Genomic DNA, 24443 nt, shown 5'->3' on the forward strand with positions numbered 1-24443 from the left:
CTGTAAGGTACGTGTCTAAATACATGAAGTTATGGTGTCCTGGTTTCAGCTGGGATAGAGTTAACTGTCTTCCTAGTAGCTGGTACAGCGCTATGTTTTGAGTTCAGAGCGAAGAATGTTGATAACACTGATGTTTTCAGTTGTTGCTCAGCAGTGTTTAGACTAATGTCAAGGATTTTTCAGCTTCTCACGCCCAGCCAGTGAGAAAGCTGGAGGGGCACAAGAAGTTGGCACAGGACACAGCCAGGGCAGCTGACCCAAACTGGCCAACGATGTATTCTATACCATGTGACATCCCATCCAGTATAGGAACGGGGAAGTGGGGGGCAGGGATTGGCCGCTCGGGGACTGGCTGGGTATCGGTCGGCGGGTGGTGAGCAATTGCACTGCGCATCATTTGTACATTCCAATCCTTTCATTATTGCTGTTGTCATTTTATTAGTGTTATCATTATCATTATTAGTTTCTTCTTTTCTGTTCTATTAAACCGTTCTTATCTCAACCCACGGGTTTTGCTTCTTTTCCCGATTTTCTCCCCCATCCCACTGGGGGGGGGGGGGGGAGTGAGTGAGCGGCTGCGTGGTGTTTAGTTGCTGGCTGGGGTTAAACCACGACATATGGCAAAAGGGACTGGCCATAGGAAGGACTGTGACCAGGAAGCAAAACACAGACTAGTCAGAGCATATCTTTGGAAAAAAACACTTAAATGGGGGGGGGGGGGGGGGGGGTATGCGGGCATGGCTGAATTATTAAATTGCCTGTTATATGTTCTGCAAAGGTAAATAACAGTTGTTGCTAAGGCTCACCAAGCACTAATGTGGTAGATTACACATGCAGATTACATGTGCAACAAAAGCAATTGTCAGACTGATCCTGGAATCCATAGATCAGCAGGAGTTAAACAGCACACCATCCCTCTGTGATAGTCCCATTCCACAATCCATTAGCACTCCTTCCCTGCTATTCCTGCAGATGTTGATAAACAATATATTGCTCTGAAAGCATTTGATTATCACACTACATGACAGCTATCTTCCAACAGAAAGCAGCAAGTCTTGAACCTGCATCAAGCCTGCTGTGCATCAACTGTGACTAGCTCAGAGCTGTAACCTAAATCCTGGATGCGAGACTGAAAGTGCTCAATGCCATGCCAAAACAGGTAACAGTTCCAGGCATGACATCTCCAAGGAGACATTCAGCTGCACAATTAAGTAGAAGAAAGGATGCAGACCTTAGACCAAAGGAGAGCACAGTATTACAAATATGGACATCTTTTCCAGAAGCTCAACAGTTCACCTGACACTTCTGTATGTCTAGTCATCAGCTCTGTATCTGATAGTAGTTTTACTGATGAACTTAGCGAACTGGGAGGAGAGGTCTGCTTTCATCAGTGAAATGCTTTTGCAAGTGAACAGTATTATTACTTAACCTCTCTCTGTGGACCTTTACACACTGTGCACCTACCGGTAACAGTGGAAATGGTTTGGTATACCACTTATGTTCTTCATACTCTAGTGAAAAGAGGACACACTCAGTAATCACACCAAAGAACTACTACATTACTAGGAGAAGAGTTATCCTTCTCTGCAATATGCATAAACACCAACATAACAAAATAAATATGTTGGTGAAATGAAATGAGCAAAAAAAGCACAGCAACAGGAAAGAGATACACAGTAGAAGAATTTGCAGTCCTAGGTAAGCAGAGTATTTTCCTCCTACTCCTCTTCATTGGGAATGCCTGTTCCAATGTCAGCCTATTTCACAAGCGTTTTGAGGAACCCTGCTCTCTCAGACATCCTAGAGAGCATGATGTTCACGAAAGAAACTTTCTAGAGCACACACAGAAAATTAACATTAAAAAGGAAAGAGGAAAACTCAAGATGTAATGACTCGTTCACAAAAGAAACCTTACACTAAGATTTTAAGAAAGTTGCCTGGCCCGCAGATCAGGCCTACCTCCTCTAAGTCCTACCAATCAAACCTTTCGGAATGCACTACTTCCTTAGGACAGCATCATCATTCATGCACCTTTTTAATGGGATCTTTCTTTAGTGGAAGAAGGTAAGAGGTATGATTGTGTCTATTAGGGTAGCCACAGCCTTGAAGAGTTGGGTTGTCTTTTACCAATTCCCAAATACAGAAGCCTTTCAAATAACTTTAAAATAGTCACACTGCTTACAGTAATCAAAACATGAAGTGAGATAGTCTGTGTTTTCTCAAAAAATCTAAGACAACTAGGAGAAAGACATTCATCTCAGTGGTTGCACCAAGGAAGACTAATGCAGAAATGGATTTATATTTTCCTTCTTAAACAAAATAAACATAGAAACAAGAAAGTACCTACAAATAGCCAAAGAAATATTACAGATGAGAAGGGCTCCCCCCATCCTCTTCTCACAGTGTAAAACAGTCTTTTTCATGTAACAGCGAAGTCAAAAGCGTATGCCACTGAAAATGGAACTTCACAGAAAAAATTAATGACAGGATGAGGCAAGACTTGCTCAGTCTTTTAGGGATAAGTGATATGCTGTGAGGGTAGTACAACCCACAGCTCAACAGCAGTGTTTTGTAAACAATAAAACTAAATGCTTCCTTCTGTGCCTTGTGGTTGCCTACAGATGCTGCTTTCCTACCCTGCCAACGGGCCATTTCACTAATTCAGACAGCAGCACTTCTGAAGAGGCAGAGGTTCCTCTCTGCTGCCGACAAGAACTATATGTGGTTTCTGAAGTCGTTGCTAATAACTTCCGGATGCACTGCTTCCCAATTCTAAAACCCTTTATGCAAAAGCCTGAAGAGGGAACAAACCAAAGATACTACATGAAAAGAGCACTAGCTAAGGAATTCTGGAAGCTTTTATCTTCTCCATCCCTATCTAACAGAAAATGAGTAACATCAACAGAGCAAACTGATGGCCAGCAGCTCAGCTTACAATGCGTTTAAGCACTTAAGGCTGACAGGGTCCATAATCCACCCTTTGTTACCTTTACTGCCAGAGGCCTGGGATGACTCTAGCTGCCATATGAAATTCAAGAGGAAAACCCACATTGGCACTTTTTCCTGATATACTGCTCCTGCCTGCTGGTGGGGATGGCCAAGTTCTCAAATAGCTTGGGCCATTCCCTCTGCTGCCTGAAATAAGGGAAGCTGATGTACACATTTAAACATGTCACTCACTAAGGGCAGTGATGCATACAAACTATTACATTACACCAAGCAGGTCACAGGTGATCATGGAAGCCTAGGTTTTGTATGTCAACCATCCAGCATAACAGCAGTTCGTTCTCTCACAATCCCAATTATCTTTTAGAGATCAAGCTTCTGTACATTCATTTAAAAGATAAGGTCCTTCTTCCAAATGCTGCTAGTTCTTAGCTCCAGCCTCTTCATAGAGTCTTTCCTTCCAGATGTCCAGTCCACTCATTCAGCAGTAGTCAACCAAACACCATCAGGTTGGTTCTGGGCAAATGAGTCTGCAGTAACAGTGTTTAGAGAATGTAGTAGCTTTCATTATAGTAAGAATCCTCCTCACCGTCCTCACTGTCACAACTGCTCATCAACAAGATGGAGTAGATGGAAGAAATGACACTGCTGTCATTGTCTGTGGCTGGTTTCACCAACACTTTCTGTTTTTCTGCATTCAAAACACACAGATACAAAAGTCAGCAGTGACCACTGTACCCACAAATGCTAAATTACTAGTTCTCTTTGAAACTTATAGCCTCTCATTGTCGGTTTGCAATAGGTCTTTCAAGCTGCAGGGCATAGGCCTTTTTCTTTTCCATTTTCAGCATTAAAAGACAAAGGGTTGGGTTTTTTGTCTGTTTGTTTTCATAAGTTTCCTATATGCCTTTTCCTGTTAAGAGAGCACAAATGAGGAGACACTCTCCATCCCTTCACTGGCACACAGTTGGCAATGGAAGTGGCTAACTATTACAGTGCCTTGCCAGATAAGTAAGAGGGAAGGAACAAAATGTGCTAAGGAGCTCTCAAACAAGTAATGGTTGTTCAGGACACTTACAGCCCCATCAAAATCTCCATACAATTAAAGAGTGCAAGCTGTTCCACTGGTGCCCATTCTGCTAAGGCCCTTGGGAAGCTCTGACTGAGCTTCTCAAGTGCCACTTTGCATCATTATTTCTCTTTCAGCTGGTTTCTTTGTAGGAATTCATGTTTAGACACGATTATCTTTGTCTCAATCAAAATGTTTCCTTCACTGAATAAAAAGACTGCGCAGAAAAAATTCATCCTTCCTCCTGAAGTGTGTCACAGTGAAGCTAAATGATTTCCTACTAATAGTCATTTATATAATTAGAGCATCTATCGCATATGAAGGTAGGCTATGAGCTTATTTCCTTTTTGTTCAAACAAGCATGAAGACCACTGGTTTACCATACAGAAATGAAGTGGGCTCCAGTGAAGGCACCACTTCATCTAATCACCATTAGCTACCTGATGAGACACTTCAATAGTGCTACAGCATACTCTGCAGAGGTGCATATTACAGAAGAGCAGTGTCAGTTCTGCAGAGGTGAAAGCAATTCACAAAGCCAAGCTGGACAGCCTTTGAGCAGCGTAGCATTTCCTGAGGGAATCAGACTGAGTTGGTTAAATAGGTTATAATTTCGGGTTTGAACTAACACTGCTTAGTGATGTCATTCTATGTCACCATGGAGAATCTGAAATGTTTCAAAAACACCTTTCATTAGGTAAAAGGCTTCACACATTGCAAAATGAAGGATCATGCACTCACTTCTATGAGGGGAAAACAAGACAATTACTTAAGGGAACACAGCAATAGAATTTGTTAAGGGGTAGCAGGAAAAGACTTCAACATTTCAGCACCTAGATACCAGTGTCAAGTGTTCTAGAAACAAACTTGGAAAAGGGAAGCAGAATAGGAATACCCCATACTGGAGTTTTACTTCAAGCTGTCACTGTCATGCACAGTCTTTTAGCTACAACTAGGCAAGAGGTTATGCATTTAAGCCACAGTGGCTTTAATTCCACAAAAATTAACATGGCAGAGCAACTGCCAGTTCAGCCATACACTTACACAACACACACCAACATTCCTTTCAGAGATTTCCTGCACAAGTCTAGCACACAGAAGAGAATTCAGAGCTTCTCATCAGGCACTGGTCTGCTGAGTTTTTGCAATGCTGTAGTCAATAGTTGATCAAAAGGTGCTTGGTAAGTTTTTCAAGGCCCATTCTATGTAGTTTTGCTTTTATTTAGCGATCTCTTTGAAACAGCATAACCTTTAGCATGGTTAAGTTGTCCCGCTCGACTGCAGAATTCATACCGAAGTCTTTTTCCAAACTTTTTACTAATTTTACTTTACTGTGCAGTAAAACTAGTTACACAACATGTCTTAAAATTAACTTTCTAGTGTTTCTGCTGCATTCCCCGAGCATGTCCTTGGTATATAGGTGCCAAAGCTGTACAAAATAAATGGAATGAGAGATTGTACTCATCATGCCACATCCACCCACCTCTCACCTTTCCGCTCTCTGATAAGGGTCAGGCGATGCTTTTTCATTTCCACATCCAGTTTTTCTACCATCCTGTCAATGCAGTTATCCAGCACCAGAGAGCGTGTCTTTGATTTGATCTCCTGCCTGCAGATAGGGCACTCCACTTTACGTTTCGTCCACTCATTGATACAGTAGGAGCAGAAGCTGTGCGCACAGTTCAGAGTGACTGCCTGTGGAATTCAAAGGAAGGTTACTTATCAGCGTGCTCTCACAAGCATTGTCAAGAAAAAAAATACTTAAGTCAGAAAAATATTAGATGAACACTTCCCATAAGGGAAGGGCGGGGAGAAGCCTAAAGCCCCTTTTCTTTAGCCTTTGTAGGGGTTACATACAAAAACTCTCCCATGCCAGACTGCAGACAAGCTTTACAAGTTGGTTAATGGATTCACCGTAGATCACAGCAAGTCAGAAACACAGATGAAAAGAAGTAATTCTATTATAAGTTTCCCCAATTTGAAAAGTATAAATTATGGAAAAATTCAGATACTGCAGAATAGCATCTTAAATTACTGAGAAACCAGAAATTAAAATTTCAGCTAGCTCTTAAGTCATTATAACAAGGCTAACACATCAGGTTTCCTGTAGTAGAAATGAATGTAATGAAACCAAAGTTCTAGCAAAACACAAACAGAAATAACAGTCTACATTTCAGGCATAGTCTATCACTTCTAGAATCAAATGAAAGCAGGCCGATTTCTCAAAGAAAGAGTTTATCTGAACAATATAAACGGTTCAGGACTTGACTGAACACTACACCTCCCTTCCTTTACTAACCTCTTCCTATATCTAAACCTGAAGCAGTCCAACTCTAGTCAACTTAAAGCGCAGTCCACTACAAAATCATTCTTCCTCAGGCAGGCTGTCAGCAGCAGCTCAGAGCACCAGTTCAAAAACACCCAGAACTGCTGCAAGCCTATAAGCATCTTAGGATTAAGCACTCATCTCTATGCAGGTAGAGACATTAAAGCTGAACTTGCTGCCCAGAAGAAGAGTTAGGGCAGACAGAATGGATTTCTGGACCAAACCTTACCCACAACTCACTGTGGGTCTGTTGGGACTGTTAAACTAACAAAGTAAAGAAATAAGCTTGAATATTGCTTTAATAGAAGTAGGAAAAGCTTCTCAAGTTTCTTCTTTACTGGCAAACCCATACCGGTTTAAACATACCTCAATAAAGTGCTCAGAACAGATCGTGCACTGCAACTCATTCTCCAACACATCATTCATCTGATTCAACACCTCTTCTTTTTGGGCTCTCACCTTTTCCTTCTCCTCCTAGCAGAAAAGTACATATGGTCATGTATCAACAAAGAACAAGGTTTTACTCAATATAATATTGGCAGGAAGTGCATGTGCAGGGGAAGGTAGTACAGGTAGCAAATCTTACAGCTGCAAGTCTCCACATGTTAAGTCTGTGTCTATTATATACCCAGATCTGTAACCTCTCTCCTCTTTGTAGTCACAGCAGTATTGAGAATATTCCCACCCGCTGTAGAGAACTTACAAGCAAGAACAGCAGCTGTTACCAAAATTCCCTTCAGCCTAAAGAAACTACCAGCTGCATGAATCTTTTCATAATCTCTTTCAACCTCTTCCTGGCATGAGTTTGGCTTAAGTCAACAGAAGAGTTCTCTTGATGTCTTACATAAAGAGCAAAATACCTCAAATATTAAAAAAAGGAAGCATAAGAATTCTAAACATTTACTTGCATTTAACTGCCCAATATTTTTTTTTTGTTTGGTGTTAAATTAGGCTCCTAGGTACCTGCTCTATCTTCTAAAAATAACAGAGAAATTCTTCCTATTGAAGCTATACTTGAAACAGCAAGACTTGCAAAGACGACATAAAAAAACCATAAACCATAAAGTGGATAATGTAATAATTTCCAAGAGTAAGACACAGGAAAGGATCTCCTTAATTATTTTCCACTCATCACCTTGTGTCAAGAGCAGGAAGAAGTGTGGCTTATCTCATTCATTATTCAAATTCCACGTTGTTTTAACCCCACACTCCCTTGTAGGACTGCTGGAACACTGCAGTTTTACTTGAATGCACTCTTAACTGAAAATGAAGCACCTCACTTTTCAAAACACACTCTCTCTCTTTTTTTTTTTTTTTTTTTTTTTTTTTTTTTTTTTAAAGAAAGGGTGGAATGGGCCCACTTCCGCACAACACACAGTTCAGGTGCTCTGGGCTTTCTTTATGATTGAGAAAGATCTAGTAAGGACTGTTCAACACTAATTTATGAACAGGGCATGGTGTATCCTCTCCCAATCCTGGAAACTAGAGTCAGCTGCCACGGCAAAATACAGGAGTTTTTCACTATGGGAGGGAAAGTACACTCAAGACAAATGTGAAATAAACCATTTCCTCTGCTGCAGCATATCATGTTTCACTTATGAATAAACCAGAGTATTCAGTTATTCCTTACCTTGGTTTCTTCCAGTTCTTTATTCTTGGCTCGAATTATCTCCTCAAAATCTTTTTTACTGCGGCTCAGTTCTTCCATCAAAGCATGATGCTATAACAATACCATCCCAGAAATTATAAGAGTGCCATTATAAGCTATCCTATTAAATATACATGGCCATAATCATGAGGTTCAGTGTACTCATTTCCCCTGATCTCCTCCTAAAAGAGTAACATATGTATATATGAATTGGGGTGTTAAGGCAGTTTAGCCTTAACTTGAAATTGGAATGTAGTGCCAATTATTTATGACCTTCCCAGTGTCATGGCACTTCTCATTCCCTCCCCCAGGTTACTCTTTCATTTCAGTTAGGTTTTATGGTCACCATTTTGAGTGCATCTGAGATGTTTGAGTATCAAGGGGTATTTGACACATAAGGATCACAAAAACCTGTCACTGTATGCAGGGTTACCTGAAGCTGTTTTCAGATTAGCTTTCCAAAAGGAAAGGCCTTTTGGAAAAAGCCTAGGAAACCTAAGTGCATGGCAATCTCTTTCAAAAACATTCCTAACTAAGAGTGAAATTTTTTTCATCTGGTTAAAATTGCCAAAACAACTACCCCGAAACAGATACCCAGCAGACAGACCTCACAAAAAAGCCCACCAGCCCAAAGACCAAATTAAAATTAAAAAAAAAAAAAAAAACATGGCAGCTACTTAATGCCTTCAATCTGAGTGCATATTCTCACAACATTTGCTGGCAAATAACAGCTCCCACAAAGCGAGGTCTGCCACTTTCTGACAGAAATTTGGTCTGTAGATGAAGATCATCCAATCTGCACCTAAGGCAAAGTCCTCGTCTTCTACCAAGAGGCCACAGCAGTGAGAAAGATTTAAATATCTTAGTTACACAGTTAGACCAAACCTAGACTCATAACTACTTGCCTCTTGCAGGACCTGGGCCAGCTGCTCCTTCAGATTCTCCTCCCCATGTTGCCACTTTATTCCCCCGGGGAGGGGGAAGAAAAAAAAAAAAAAAAAACACAGAAAAAACACAGACTTGAAGAAAGCAAGGGACAGAAAATGACTACTTTGCACACTCTCTTTAGAGGATATGCTTAAAGAAACAACGCTGATTTTCAGCAGACCCCGAGATGTCCCACTCTAGTATTACACATGTACGACAGAAATCAGAGCTATCATTTACTGTGAAGAGTTAAAATGGATATATCATTTACAGTTACATACTTGGAACACCTCCACATTACTCTAGCTCTAAAGGCACCAGCATGTTCGTAGAACCAAAGAGGTCAGCAACAGCTTAAACATGAGAAAAAGCTGCAACTCTATCTTTGAGCACATTCAGAGAGGTCAGACATACTTACAGCTCCAGCTGAACTTCCCATTGTGCCTAAGCGTACAACTCCAGACTTTCTGTACTTCTCATACAGGTATCTTGCCTTTAGCAGCAGACTTTAAAGGAACTGATAAATTACGAAACTCACTCCAAAATGAATTCTTACTTCCTTTAAACCATACTTTGAGCAAACTCAAATAGAAAGACTTCAGTTTGTTATCTAAAAAAGCTACTTAACATACACATACTGCTTGAAAGCACTTAGAGATTGCAAGAAAGGGTTTTTTGAAATATGAAAAAACCCCCCTCCCTCCCTCCAGGGATTAAGGCATACAATAACTCACTTGATTGGAAAAGGAATGGATTTGCTATGCAAACTGGGTATTAATTCAGCCATATACCAAGAGAAATTCACGCTTAAGGTGAATACTTTTCAACTTGTCCTCTCTGTAACCACAGGAAATCAGGCAGAGACTTTTGCTTTTTTTATTCAAAAACATGCTTTTTTACTAACTGAAAAGCTTTACTATCTTGCTGTAATGAACCTGTTTGTTAAAATTTTTAAAATTATTTTGCGCCTTTTTCCTAATTCCCCATGGAGCCCAATCCCTTCTGTCTCTGCACTTTCTTTTGGTACCCATGCCTGGAAGTGAAATACTTCCATGACAATTTTAACAGGAGTAATTCACACAAACATTATTTGTGTTACTGTGTGGTTCAAGATCTTATTTTGGATCAATGTCTTATATTAGGCATTCCATAAAAATGAAAAAACACAGGCCAAAAAGATTACCACCATTATACCTCTAGCTTCTCTTGCTCTTTAGAGAATGTCCTCTCCAGCTCTTCCACCTGCTGCTGATGATGCTCTTGTTCCATGCACAGCTGGTCCTGCAACTCCCGCAGCTCCTGCTCCATTGCCAGGATCTCCTTCTGAGCACACTTCCTGCGCTTCTGCTTCACATTCAGAACCGCTGTCTGCTTCTCCTGCACTTTGACCTTTAACTTCATTATATCTACTAGAGTTTTCCTCAGCATTTCCAAGCCACTCCATGACTGTGCAAGACCAGAGCCTTTCTGGTCCTTATGGGGGACAGACACGGCTTTCTCAGAGTGGGCAGGGCTACTATGCGCTGGACCACTATCCTCCTCACTTGGTCCAGGAAAAGGCAGCTTGACATCCATCTTCTCTGTTAACTGTTTGGCCTCTTCTACCCTTCCCCATGATTCACCCAAAGGTTCATTGTCACAGGATACTCTGTCTCTTTTGGATCTGGAGTTTGAAGGGCCTTCTGATCCAGATGTCTCCAATTCCTCCAAACTAAATTTACGTTTAGTTCTTGAACTCTTAGCTTTCCCCAGGTCATTCCTTTGGGCTAAAAATGGTCTGATTTTCTCCCATTCCTCTTTAATTACTTCATACTCATATTCAGCAGTCTCTTTGTTTTCCAAAGGCACTCCCAACTGGATACGGTCTCCTTCAGCGATAGGATAGGCTTTTGAGGGATCCAGGCGCTGTTTGTTAAGCCAGACTCCATTTAGACTCTGCAAATGAAAAGAGAATCAGCAAAATTTAATATGCAGTCACAGAGTCCTCTGCAAGTTATTTCTGGCAACTGTAAACATATCCAACCTCTTCAGTGTTGCAATCAGAACAAGCCACCTCCTTAAATAAACCTTGCAATATCCAATGTATTGGCTTAGTGTCCCAGTTAATGCATTATATTATCTACCATACATTATTCCTGCATTACAGATTTTGTGTACAAGCACTAAGAACAACATTAATATATGTGCTTGTGCAGAAGGAAAAGAATGAACTCTAAGGGGAAAAAAACTGCCCAAAAGCTTCAGTAATAAGAACTAACAAAAAAAAGAGAATAACATAGAATATTGCAGTAATTATTCTTGACAATTATGTCACCTGAAATTCAAGAAGCAACTAGAAAAGAAAAAGGAGAAAAAAAAAAAGAGACAGTTCTCCATAAATACAGGGAGAATATAAACAAGAAAGAAAATGTTCTTCTAGAGATAATGTTCAAAGCAGAAAAAGGGGTTTTAAATTAGACACTAGCTCAAGAAATAGTTTTGAAAAAGAGCAAAACTGATCTGTGCTCAAGACAAACTGCAGAATCATTAACTGACATATCTCAAGGAGATTCAATAGAACAACTTGACAAATGGGTAGCAGTAATAACACAGAGGAAGTGTTAATAGTTAATCTACCACGGATGTTTCCAATCATGCAACAACTGTTACGTTTTCAAGTTTATACAAGTACTGCAACAGAGTTTTAAAAGCAGTGTAATTTTAATAGTAGCTACTCCATTCCTTTCTGACTAATCAGCTGTTGACCCAAACACCCGTCAAATCTGCATGATGTGTTGAACATTTTTGTTCTACCAGTGCTGTTTTAAAGCAAGTTACTGATTTTACAGTTTTCAGCCCAAATGAGAAAGTGGAGAGATCGTGATATAAAAAACAGATTATTGAAGTCAAAGTGAGACCTAGCTGAGGACTCTAATGTCAACACTTTATTCTAATCAGCTGAGGAGGACTTTCAGAAGAAACTCATTTGAACATAACATGAAGCATGGTTTTTCTAACAATAGATTCTTGTTGTAGTTGATTGTATTAAAGCAATTGTGTCACTACAATAAGGAGTATCAGTTTATCCTTTCATTAGCAGTACAAGAACATTATCCTTTTGAATACTGCCAAAATTCATAGGATTTTTTTTTTTAAGAAAGCAACAAAAAACAGGTTCACAGACTGCAAAGTGCCCTTGGCAAGACTACAATTGGCTGAAAAATGCTAAACCAAGAGACGAATCTATATACAGAAAGCAATACGGTTTGCATCCCAACTGCAGCAGACTGAAGCTTCCTGCTGGAAGTGCACAACTGGCAAGACACATTCCCGTAGTCCTTCTATCACATTTATACAATATTATATCATAGCCCATATATTGTTTGAGCCCAAACAGGGCATTCTCTTCAGTGAATCTCAGAGTACAAGGTCTTTAATCAGTCTCTGTACCTTGTTATCCTTGACAGTCCACTGCCCTTCTGCATTTTGCTGGAAAACACAGTGCTTACGAGAGATCATCAAGGGACAGGTTTTTGACACCAGCTGGTACGTGAGATCTAATCCTCGGCCTACAGTTACCTAAAAATAAAGTAGTTTAGTAACTGCAGTCAGCAACGACATGGTAAATTCAGTTTATTTCATTTCAATGTACAATGTCATTTCAATATATGTCATTTCAATTTAAGTACAGCAGAAATCTATCTAGATTAGCATCTTATAGCTATTTCCAAAGAGTTTGGGATAATATGATTTTAATTTTTTTTTTTGCATTTAAATTCAAGAGTAGATAGAAAATTGAAATCTACAAAGTTTGAAGTATTCTTTCTCTCCCATTGAGGAAAATTTGATTGTGCTAAGGCAGGTTACAGCCTTGGTTTCATGGAAACCTTCTGCAGCAGCAAAGCTGCTCAAAGCCACTCTCAATCCATCCGTGTCCCACCTCAGTCATTACCTAACTAAACACCATTTCTTCTAACCAGTACAACTGTTTGCGGGTCTAAAGATTACTTCTTACCCTCTTCTTTCACTAGTTGCATCTGTTTAACTGTCTGTGAACAGGAAAGACGCAGGAAAAAATAGCCCAGAAAAGTGCCACCAAGAAAATGGACATGTAACCATGCCCTAAATGCACAATAGTTTTGTAAATCACACCATCAACCACACAGCTCAAACTGAGCTACATGCAGTTCATAACCAGTGGTGAAAGTGATCTAAATAATCTGATTAGACTCTAATCGCATCTTTGGGAAGAAGAGACGTAATTTAATTGTACCATTTCACAGTGTCTTCTTAAATCTGATCTAATTGCAGACTGCCATTTAAAGCATGGCTCTGCTCTCCCTCCCTCCACTGCCTCCTTTGCAAGATCTGATAGTCATACACACCCTTCTCATTCATCTGTGCGTTGCACAAATTTTTCAGTCAGCTTATCATGTCATTAGACAACTGCACGGATCCAACATAATACAGCAGGAACACGCAGCCAGAAAAAGCAGGACAAACACCTTTTAGCAGAAGCCCACAGTTAAATCAGATGAAGAATATTATAAAAGTGTGCTCTAGTTTTTATGCCTTAGATGAAGGCTGCCCTTCTTTTCTCCTGCAATCCCAACTCACTTGTGTCACACCTTCCAATTCCTACAAGATGGCAAGATGCTGCAGTCAAGAAAAGTTCATTCACTACGCATTACCTGAGCAGGTCTCACCTTGAGTTTAAAGCAAGAACTCGGACTCCCACATCACAACTAAATGCAAGGAAGCAAACTAAGATCGTGAAAGCAGACCTAAGCACATTGGCCCCTACCTCTTAAACGCTTGATATATATTAGTGTTCTGTCAACTTGGATTGCATATGTAAGAGGTACAGAGACTCAGGTGGATAAAGACTCCTGTTATTCACAGTCAGTCACACGCATCTGATACAATTAAGCCCAGGTAGGGCCAGTCACAAAAATTCCCCTTGATCGAGTTCATTGAGCATCAGGGGGCTGAGACGTTACCACTCGCCTGCTGGAGTTTGCTGCTGCCCACATGGTACCGGCAGATCACAGCACATCCCCACACCTCAGCAGTGCAGTTTGGCACCGACATTTAAATCCCCAGTGAAAGCGGTTTGTGCTAACACGCCAGCCTGTGTCCTGGCAAGCCTGTGGTACTGGGATGCTGTCAGTCCCCCTGTTGCCTGTGACAAGGACTGTAGGGCTGTGCGGATGATCGGAGTAATAACATCTTGAACGAGATTCTCTGCACAATTAACAGAGCCCTGGCTGCAAGTTTTGCAGATATACAACTCAAGGCCTTCACGGAGCATACTTGCACACCTCCTGGCTTCAAATCCATAATGGGAGAGTAATAAAACTATATATTTGCTTAAAGAGTTGCCTAGCATTGAAAGAAGAGTTAAGAGGGGTACCTTTTGCAACGTGTACGCAGAAAGGTATTAGGTACAGCGTGAACCCACAACGCCTAACCTCCTGATTCCGACCACTAGATCGGCAATCCTCTTACAGTGCCCCAACCCCAACACGCGTCTCTGCCTGCTGGGTTTGAGGGAAAGAGCCCAAGGACCCATTTGGGCTTTCCAATTAAAAAACATGATCACTGAAAAAGGGTTATTCCGGTACCATACCGAAACAGGTTTAAAATGTGACCTCCTTTACACCTGAATGACTTAAGCCACAGCACTCAAACAGGCTTACCGTTAGCCTCGCCAAAGCATCACCTTGTTAATTAGGCTAAGGGTTCCCACCCCCCGCTTTACGTTTCTGTCACAAGCAACTCCTACCTAGACACGAGATCGTCTTAAAAAAGATTAACGACCGCAGGCTTGGCAAATCGGACTGGGGCGCCTGCTCTCACGCCTGCGCCCCGCTCTCCACTGCCTCGCACGTTATCGGTGCTGAAACGCGCCGGTTCTGGCCGCTGCTCCCCGCCGCCTCGGCCCCTGGGAGCGCCGGGCAGCGCCCCGCCGAGCCGCCCCGCGGGGAGGCCGGGCGTGCACCGGGGTGAGCGGCCGGCTCCTCCAAGCGGCAATTAACAACGGCTGCTCATTAACCGGGACGGGACGGGACTTCTTCCTCCCGGGAAGGGCGTGAAGGAACAACGCGGCTCCCGAAACAAAGCGCGCCGAGGGCCGCTCGCCCCCTGCCCCGCGCGGCCCGGGGAGGAGGACGCCACGACGGGGCTCGGGCCGAGCGGCGCCGGTAACGGCCCCCCGCCCCGGGCGGCGCCGATGGCCGCGCCTCGGCTGCCCGACCCCTCCGAGGGGCCGGAGCCCGCGGGGAGCCCGACCCGACCCGACCCGGCCCGGCCCAGCTCACCTGCGTGCCGGCCTCCAGCAGGAGCCAGTCGCCGCTGACCCCGACCCGGCGGAGACACCAGGCCAGCCGCGAGGCCCCGCGCGCCGCCATGGCGTCCGCCCGCCCCGACAGGCGGGAGCAATCGCTGCGGCAGCGCCAGCGCTCTCGCGAGACGAAGCAGAGCGTAGCAGCTGTGCAGCGCCCAACAGGCCGGCTAATCGAACCCGGAGCACGAGAAGAGGCTGCGCGTGCGCCCTAGGAGTCAGCGGGAAGATGGCGGTGACCCCCTCAGCAGCCGCGCCCTACAGCGGTCCTCCGCTATCCCATCGGCCCCTCCAGCCTACGGCCTTCTCCCTGCCCCTTCCGGAAACCGCGGCGCCGCCTTCCGCCCTCGGCCACTATGGCGGCGGCTGGCCAGCTGCGGCGGCGGCTGCTGCTGTTGGCGGTGCCGTGGCGCTGGCGCTGCAGTCCCCGCCGCGGGGCTGCCGGCTGCCCGCCGGCGGGGCAGGTCCGCGCCGCCTTCCTCCGCTTCTTTGAGGAGCGCCACGGCCACCGCCGCCTGCCCTCGGCCCCCGTCCGGCCCCGCGGTGACCCTCGCCTCCTCTTTGTCAACGCGGGCATGAACCAGGTGCTTCCCCCCACCTCCACCGGCCTGCGTTCGGCCCGGGGCTCCGGCTTTCGCCGCCTGCGGCCCGCCCCCGCAGGTCCCCTCCACCGGCTTCCCGGGCCCGCCGCGTCTTGGGATAGCCCCTTTCACGGAGGTCTCCTGCGGTGGGATGGGGTCCCGCGCGGGCTTATCCCCCCGCTGCCCTCCGGTTCGCCTCTCGTAGCGCCGTGTCTGTGTTTCAGGAGGCCCAGGCACCGCTCCCAGCGCTGGGTGGCATCTAGCAACAGCGTGTGTTTCTCTGCCTTGATTTCTAGTTCAAGCCCATTTTCCTGGGCACGGCGCACCCCCGGAGCGAACTGGCACAGCACCGGCGGGTGGTGAACAGCCAGAAGTGCGTGCGGGCGGGTGGGAAGCACAACGACTTGGAGGATGTGGGCCGCGATACTTACCATCACACATTCTTCGAGATGCTGGGGAACTGGTCCTTTGGGGATTACTTTAAGGTAAGGCAATAGGAGCAAACCCTCTCCAGGGGGAAATGCGGCCTTTTTTTCAGAGCTGGGCTGTAGTGCCACAGGACTGTCTGCAGAAGGCATTTTGGTAAGCTCCAAATTATGTTTTGGGAGCTCTGTGGCCTGGAGCAGAGGCAGTCAGGTGGTGTGCTGAATCACTAAATGTGCCCTGCAGACTCTTAAAGCGCTCAGCCTTTTGAAGCTGTGAACAACAGACACAAATCAAAGTTCTTTGTGTGAATGCCAGTGTTGACCATTTAATGTGGTGAAAGAGGTTTCCTGTTCATTTAATGCTTGTTACTAGAAAGTTTGAAAAGGGAAGAAGGATAAAGGATGCTAGTTGTTTTGCTAGTGAATACATTTTTTCCTTGGAAAGAAAATAATACATGTAACTCTGCTAGTAAGCACGTGGCTGTAGACCATGCTGCGAACCTGAGGGTCTCCCAACAATTTAAAAATGTCAGTTTTTCACAGGCAGGAGTGAGCTGTCTTGCTCGCCTGACCCTCATCCTGCTCTTTGCAGTGCACCTTAAAATTTGAAAGGGAGAGAGCAGCTGAAATTAACTTCTTTGGTGTTTGACTTCCATTCTAAAGAGCCTTCCTGCATCACTATGCATCCTGGATTACTGTGCTTTGCTTATTTTCCCTGCCTGCTCAGGAGGAGGCATGTAGCATGGCCTGGGAGCTCTTGACAGAGGTCTATGAGATTCCCAAAGATCGTCTCTACGTCACCTATTTTGCTGGAGACTCCTCACTGGGACTGAGCGCAGATGAGGAGTGCAGGGATGTCTGGCTCTGCCTGGGGTAAGTGTGTTAGAGAAGAGATTCTGAGCAGGAGATGCTGACATTTCAGTCTCTGTAGTCTCCCATTTGCTATTTAGTTGATGGGAATCAGATGTAGGGGCCAAAAGTTGTGTCTTAAATTCATTTCGTTTCTGGTTTTGTTTGGGCTGTTAAAAGTCAGCTGGGCTCTGAGTGCTATGGGGCACTTGACCTTTAAGCTGTTTCTCAGATGTTATCAATCTGGGGGGCTGCGTACCTAAGACTAGCTGGCCTAGGTGAAGTGTGTGAAGGATCTCTGATCCTTTTCTTCCTCTCCATCATGAGCTGTGGAGAGTACATTTACTGAAGCTAGCAATGGCTGCTTCAGTGTGAGGATGAAGCTGTTGCAGAGAGCACTTCCGTGCTTTGGGAGCTTGTTCCAGGCTGTATGTGGGCTTTGAACCCAAGGCAGCCAGTTCTGTGCCACTGTTGGTGTTCAGCCTTGTCCACTGTGATCAGGTCTTAGCTCTGCTGGAGTTCCTTCCAAGGAGGAAGGTGGCTCCACAGACCCAGTAGAGAGCCTGCCTCTGTCAGCAGGAGCCAGACTGTGTTTGCCAGCTATTCTGGGCAGTGAGTAGGATCCTGTCTGGTTTGGTCCAGCTTGTTCCTGCTAAGGAGAGTAACTCTGTGTGAACAGAAGCAAAGGAATCCTAATGTGTTTGGTTACTGAGTTGTAGTAGTCAGAAAGGATTCCTCCCTTCCAACTTTCTTTGTGATCTAGGCTACTATGTGCTTTGTGTGCATGCCCCAGCACTGCCACCTCTGTTTGCCTTTCCAGGGTGCCTGCCAGTCACGTGCTTCCTTTTCCATTGAAGGACAACTTCTGGGAGATGGGGGACACAGGTCCCTGTGGACCCTGCACAGAGATCCACTATGACCACGTGGGTGGTGGCAGAAATGCTGCGGCACTGGTGAACCAGGGCAGCCCCGATGTAGTGGAGATCTGGAACCTGGTCTTCATGCAGTATAGCAGGTACCAGGCATCTGGTCTGAATTCCAGAGCCTTTCCTGCTTGTGTGACTCCAGAATCATACATGTATATTTTCAGACATCTCACTGCTTTCTGGGAGGTGGCAGTACAGGAGCAAGAGGGAAGCTGTGGAGATGTGTCCAGTGTGGCTCTTGGTCCCCTTTGCTTTATTTGTCCTGTCCTCCTTCAACCTCTGCTGCCTGTTCTCCCTCACTGCTGCATCCCAGAGGTCTCTTGAGGTCTGCAGCAGGCCGGAGAAACCTGCAGAAGGAGGAGAAGGCCGTGGGCCCCTGTTCAGGGAAGGCCTTTTTCCCTACGTTACAGTCTATCCTGGCTATCTGATGGTCAGATCCTGGCTGCCTGACAGTGCTGAGGCAGGCTGCTGTTAGTTTGTCCCTGAGCTTCCTTTTGTGGGGTCACCTGCTGTTTCCATCCCCTGTCACTCTCCCATTCTCTTTGACTCACCTGCTCCTTTTCTTTGCCCCTGAAGTGACCCTGGCTTCTCTTTTGCCTTTTATTTTTCCTGGGTGGCTGACAGAGAGGTGGAGGGGAATCTGCTTCCCTTGCCGCAGCACCATGTGGATACAGGAATGGGCCTGGAGAGGCTGGTGACAGTTCTGCAGAACAAACACTCCAACTATGACACAGATCTCTTCACTCCCATCTTGGATGCCATTCACAAGGTGATGGTGCTTCTGCTCAGAGTCACAGCTAAGCAGAAGCTCCTTGAATGCAGACTGCTTGTCTGGTACCATAGTACAGCCTTCTCTACACATGTTACTGTGCAGTATTTTGAGACAGGAGTTGTGTCCAGCCAGGTCCAGAGCAGCATTCTAGGGAAACTGGGGAGAATTCCAGGTTGAAAATCTGCTGGGGTATCAGCACTGCTGATCCATTTTTCCTCCAAAGCTTCTTAAATTCCTCAGTGCCAGGACATTGGCTGACCTGTCTTAGGTACAGAAGTCTTTGTATATAATGCTCTGGAAGGATTTAATGAGTACATCTTAGATGCACAAGGTTCAGAGGTAGTTGAGAAACATGATGTCAAGTGTAGCTGGGTGCCTCTTGCACTGAAATTTTTTCCTCCTGCAGCCATTAATTTCTGCTGATCTGTCTGCTTACTTTCACTTTTAGGGCTGCGGGGGGCCCAGATACCAAGGCCTGGTCGGGGATGCTGATGTTGGGCATGTGAATATGGCCTACCGTGTGGTGGCAGATCACGTGCGCGCCTTGTGCGTGTGCATCACTGATGGCATCTACCCAGGCTTCTCTGGAGCAGAGTAAGGACATAAGGAAATGGCATGGGGTGGAGGGAGTTAGGTCTAGAAATGAGTATGGACAGCCAGGGGAGAGGTTCTGGTGTAAGCCCAAGATGGGGGAGTGCATGAGCTTTGGGGAGGCAGGAAGGTGAGCACCTGGAAGTGGTTCTGATCTGCAGGCTTATCCTTGGATGGTTGTAGAGTATGGGGAGCAGCTGGCCTGTGGCAATAGATGAGGCCAGAGGAGCTGGAGGGGGGGCTGTGTTGGATGTGGGATCTGGGCAGGGATGCTCACATGGCTGCCTGGCGAATCCTGCCCTGCTTTCAGACTGGTGCTGCGTCGGATCCTGCGCAGGGCTGTCCGCTTTTGCTCTGAAGTCCTTCACGCTCCACCTGGGCTCCTGGCCTCCCTGGTGCCTACTGTAGTGGAAGTGCTGGTGAGTAAAAACTGCTGCCTTGGGGGAAGAAGCATCACACATGTCTATTCAGCCCCATGTCCCTTTCCTGTACACTGTCAGGAGACAATCTTGGATGTAAAGATGCTCCAGGAGGGTGTATCTGGTGCTATGCATCACAGCAGTAAAAAAATCTCTTGTCTCCTGATCATTTGTGATGGGAGGGAGGGGACCTAGTGTGACCAGCAGTACGGTCAGCACAAGTGTGTGTGTAAGTGTATACAAGCACATGTTGCTGTTTCCTGAGGGCAGTGGCTTCCAAGCTGTCATATCTGGTTAAAGCCATCTGGAATTGGTCCCTGTGAGTACTAACAGCATCCTAGAAGACAATGCTTTCTTCCCATTGTAAATGGATGTGTTTGCCAAGAGATGCTGTGCCCCCAAGAGGGGCTAGCAGAGGTTGGAGATAGCCAGGAGACAGCAACTGAAAGTCCATGTGTGATTCTTCCCCTGTGCTGCTGTCCCTGGGGCTGTGTGCTAGGGTTCCTTTCACACTCACCTGCCTGAGAAACCTCTATAATGCTTGTGGCATGCTGTGAGATCCCCCGAAGAAGATGCTGAGGATGTTATCACTAACTGAGGCTCACTCCACAGGGAGATGCCTATCCAGAGCTGACAAAGAACGCAGACCAGGTGAGCAGTGTGGAATCCCCTGGAGAGAAACCCTGTCTCTCATTATCTTTGTGAGGCACTGCTCTCAGGGGCAGAAGTCAGCCCTTCCTTGGGACTTCGCTGGAGGAGTTTGCATAGCCTCCTCCATCACCATGTTCTCATGGGTGGGCTGAGATGGGCTGGGAACATGTTTGTATCCTGGGCACGAGAAGTACCTGTGGCAGATTTCCTTGTGGGAGCTCTACTAGATCCTTACCAGGGACTGCTTGTCCTTGTATAAGGCGGCAGTTGCCCTAAAAAAGCTAGGGTAGCTCTTTTGTTGAGTGCAAGTACAGCCTGTCCTAGCCTGGGTACCCTTTGTCCAAAGCCGATCGGTGATTTAAGGCTAGTCCTGGCTTGCTTCTGCTGACAGCAACTGTGATGAGCAATTTCTCTGGCTGTTCCAGCCATGCAGTTTTAATTGGGTCACAGACATGAATGTCTCACAGGGAGCATTTGTCAGCCTCCGGCCTTCCCCAGGTGGATGGTCAATATTTCCTTGACAGGGGTGGTGATAGGAAGCACAATGACTTTGGCACTGTTTAGTAACATATTGGGGTGATTTTGTGATGGATACTTACAGAACAAAAAGGCTGGTTCAAGCAGACACAGTACCCCTGTTAAACACCTGCTTGATTTGCTTTGAGCTGACTGTAGCAGAGCTGAGCCGAGCTGGGGAACTACCTGAGGTGTTATGGCTATCCCTTCTTCTGATCCTTGGGCAGATCATGGATGTCATCAATGAGAACGAGGCAGCATTTCAGTCCTCCCTCGAGCGTGGGAGGCGTATCATTGAGCGGACAGTGCAGCAGATGGAGCCCTCCACATATTTCCCGGGTGAGCGTCCCTCCTCTGACAAGCTGCACTAAAAGAGGGTTTGATCCAGGTCCTCACAAGCATTGCAGTCAAAACTGGTGGATGTCTGCCTCCCCCATGTGTTTTCAGTGACCTTCTAGCCCCAGGTAGAGGAGCAGATGTTGCTCCTTTCTCCAGATTGCAATTGTTCTCACGACAAACTAGGCACCAGACAAGTTAGAAACAATCCCTTGCTGCTTTATTGACTGATTAACTAGGTCCTTACAAGACACAGTTGAAAGAAGGAGCTCAGGACCCAACCAGCGCAGCTGCCTGTCTAGATGTGCTGCGCTGAGTTTTAGCAGGGATGGGGCTGTGGAGCATCATTAATACTCAGTCCCATACAAGAACAACTGCATGGCTTCTTTTCCCTTCCCCATTACCAGTGCAGTTGCACACAACACAGGTGAATCTGGTTACCAAGGCACACACTAGATTGGTCCCATCCAAGCAATCTTGAGATGCCTTTGCTTTCTGTGTTCACACAGAGTTCATGTCCTTCTTTTTGTCCTACAGCTGAAGTAGCCTGGTCTCTTTATGGGAATTTGGGATTCCCTCTGGATCTGATTGACTTGATCCTTGAAGAAAAGGGAATCAGTTTGGATTCAGCTGCTTTTAATGAACTTGCTCTAGAAGATGCAAAGGTAAGAGAGAGACGTGCCTTGTCAGAATAATTCAGAGCCTTCCCTTTCTCCTGAGAGCATGGAGGCAGAATTCCTTTCACTGCTGAGGCTCTTCAGATGCACCACAAGGCCATGTGTCTTCCCTAAAGGGGAATTGGGTCTGAAACAGCACTGTGGTCACAATGCCTTTGCTCATGGGTGTGGCACTGAAAAGTATTGGCTAGTGATTCTCTTCAGATCAGTAGAAGTGTTTTATGATGCTGACTGTTGCTGGCGTGAAGGTTATCATAGAATTATATAGGTTAGGACTGTCCTCTGTCAGTCAGATAGTCCAACTCCTTGCACAAATCAGAGCCAGCTTAGACAGCCCAAACAGCATGTGATTTATGAAGAGTTTACAAAATCTCCTTGGTCTCTGTAGTGCTGGAAGACTTGCACTGCCCTCCTGTGCAGTAATCGGTTCAGGGCCTTGTTCTTCTGAGCTTTAATGGCCTGGAAGTTTCACAGCTACACAGCAAGCTGTGCTGGGAGGGTTGTGTTAGCTGTTGCTTATAGCCTGCCTCAAGGCTAGCACAGGGTGGTATTGAGTGCTTGTGGGGTTTGAAGGAATGGGGTTGGTTTAGCAGTAACTTCCATCAACCTGGATCTAAACAAGCCTTTTCCAGGAAGGTGGAAGTTGTTCTAGCCTTATAGCTCCAGTTGTCAGTTTGAGTGCCCCCAGGTATCTCCCACCTAACTGTGCCTTTGCTCGTGCTGTAGCAGAAGGCTGGTGGCCCACCGGCAGGACAGCTGGAGGACACAAACACACGCCTTGATATGCACTCACTGGCTCAGCTGCGAAGCAGCAATGTGCCTGCTACTGATGACTCTCCAAAGTACGCCTACACACTTGGGCAGCATGGGCAGTATGGTAAGTGGCCAGGTCCCGTCTGTAAGGCATGCTCTGCCTGAGGGTGCTTGAATCCCTCACAAGACTGCTTTTACTGCCTAACCTCGTGCATGCAGAACATGTACTTTGTGGTTCAAACCTGTCCACCTTGCTGCTGCATCTTTTCTCTGCCCCTGTACCTCATCCCAAAGTAGGTGCTTTTCTTACTGCTGTTGCTGTGTCCCCCGGAAGGCTCTGGGCTGGTATTACTGTGCAGTGGTGAAGCAGGGATTGTTGATTTCTGATAGAGTTGAGTCTGTCCCCAACAATTAGGCTCCTGGGCATGAGTGCTAGGGAGAATGCAGAATAATTATGCAAAGGACTAAGGTAGGTGTCTAATGCTGTGCACTTGCTATTTGTTTGGCAGACCACTAGATGCCAGTGCAGGCTTTTTTATCATTTAGGGTAACTGAGGTTGCTGATGCTCTAGGGAAAGCATTAAGCTAAACCACAGAGAGTAAGAGGTGGTGTGGCTGTCACAAACAATTAGAGATAGCTGTGTACAGCCAGCTCCCTCTTACCCAGTATGCTGGTGGCAACCCACACTAAGCAGAAAGTGAGGCAATTCAAGCTATGTATATTATGGCAGGAGCACAATGGAGGAGAAAAGCTCAGCAGTGACATTGGCTGAAATCTCCAAGCTAAAACTGTTCTACCTCCTCAGTCTCTGAATCATGGAATAGTTCGGGTTGGAGGGGATCTCTGGATGTCCAATCTCTTGATCAAAGGAACATCAGCTTCACAGTCAGATCAGGTCGCTCAGAGCCTTGTCCATTTAAGTTTTTGGTATCTTTAAGGACAGAGATCCCACATCCTCTCTGTTTCCTGTTCTTTATCACACTTAGTGTGAAAAGTTTTTTTTTTCCTATATGTACAACCAGAATTTCCTGCACTCTAGATGTAGTCTCACAAATGCTAAATAGAGATGAATAACCACTTTCTTTGACCTGCTGGCTATGTTTGTGTTCATACATCCCAGCAGGCAGGCAGTCTTCCTTGCTGCACGGGCACCCTGCTGACTTGTGTTCAGCTTGCTCCTGAGGACCCCAAGGTTTCTGTCAGTCCATTTCTGAAGCCTGCTGAGATGCCTCTGAAAAGCAGCCCTGCTCTTCAATGTGTCAACCAGTCCCCACCAATTCATTGCCATACACAAGCAGGATACGGGTACATCCCATCTTGTCATGGATAATCATTAATGAATATGTTAAATGGTGTTGGCCCTAATAGCAGCCACAAAATAGCTCTACTAGTAACTGAATATCAGTTGAACATTGAACTGTTGAGCAATTCTCTGTGCGGCCAGCTGCGCAGCCAGTTATACATCCACCTTATGGTCTACCTCTCCAGTCCATATTGCCCAAATTTGGCTTCAAGGAGCCTACAGGAGAGCATGTTAGAAGCTTGCTGCATCGAGGAAGGTGACGTCCCTGTCATTCCTTGTCCACCAAGTCTGCCATCTCTTCAGAGAAGGCAGGCAGGTTTGCCAAGCTTGCAGGGTAGCAAGCTGCAGGTGTGTCTGTGCCACATCTTGTTCTATCAGGCTCATTTAGAGCCAGATTGGGCATCC

The 24443-nt window shown here is 45.6% G+C and overlaps 2 protein-coding genes across 17 annotated transcripts in view; one reads left to right on the forward strand and one right to left on the reverse strand.

Moving 5' to 3' along the window:
- CMTR1 (cap methyltransferase 1) overlaps window positions 1-15363 on the reverse strand; it is a 46252-nt gene extending 30889 nt beyond the window's left edge. For 2 of the 11 annotated variants that reach the window (XR_008237913.1, XM_052805771.1), the window contains exons 1-7: window positions 15216-15362; window positions 12346-12474; window positions 10110-10851; window positions 8895-8956; window positions 7972-8061; window positions 6708-6815; window positions 5506-5710 (exon numbers count right to left, since the gene is read on the reverse strand). Coding sequence is in view for 8 of the 11 variants with exons in the window: in XM_052805771.1 (XP_052661731.1) it covers window positions 5506-5710; window positions 6708-6815; window positions 7972-8061; window positions 8895-8956; window positions 10110-10851; window positions 12346-12474; window positions 15216-15305 (1426 nt within the window). In the remaining 3 variants the exon portion in view is untranslated. Of the gene's footprint in view, window positions 1-2280; window positions 3638-5498; window positions 5711-6707; window positions 6816-7971; window positions 8062-8894; window positions 8957-9334; window positions 9434-10109; window positions 10852-12345; window positions 12475-15215 lie in introns of those variants that run through there. The other 9 variants (XM_052805774.1, XM_052805775.1, XR_008237914.1 and 6 more) reach the window with 9 other exon arrangements.
- Window positions 15364-15457: 94 nt separating this feature from the next.
- The window catches only part of AARS2 (alanyl-tRNA synthetase 2, mitochondrial), a 39779-nt gene continuing 30793 nt past the window's right edge, over window positions 15458-24443 (forward strand). For 5 of the 6 annotated variants that reach the window (XM_052805779.1, XM_052805778.1, XM_052805776.1 and 2 more), the window contains exons 1-11: window positions 15458-15822; window positions 16116-16304; window positions 16972-17117; window positions 17914-18108; window positions 18644-18788; window positions 19240-19385; window positions 19693-19801; window positions 20414-20452; window positions 21196-21307; window positions 21842-21969; window positions 22708-22858. In XM_052805779.1, coding sequence (XP_052661739.1) covers window positions 15595-15822; window positions 16116-16304; window positions 16972-17117; window positions 17914-18108; window positions 18644-18788; window positions 19240-19385; window positions 19693-19801; window positions 20414-20452; window positions 21196-21307; window positions 21842-21969; window positions 22708-22858 — 1588 coding nt within the window. In that variant the 5' untranslated portion in view covers window positions 15458-15594. The remainder of the gene's footprint in view (window positions 15823-16115; window positions 16305-16971; window positions 17118-17913; window positions 18109-18643; window positions 18789-19239; window positions 19386-19692; window positions 19802-20413; window positions 20453-21195; window positions 21308-21841; window positions 21970-22707; window positions 22859-24443) is intronic. The other variant, XM_052805777.1, reaches the window with a different exon arrangement.

The sequence above is a fragment of the Harpia harpyja genome, chromosome 13 (genome assembly GCF_026419915.1).
Source record: "Harpia harpyja isolate bHarHar1 chromosome 13, bHarHar1 primary haplotype, whole genome shotgun sequence".
NCBI classification, from domain to species: Eukaryota; Metazoa; Chordata; class Aves; order Accipitriformes; family Accipitridae; genus Harpia; species Harpia harpyja.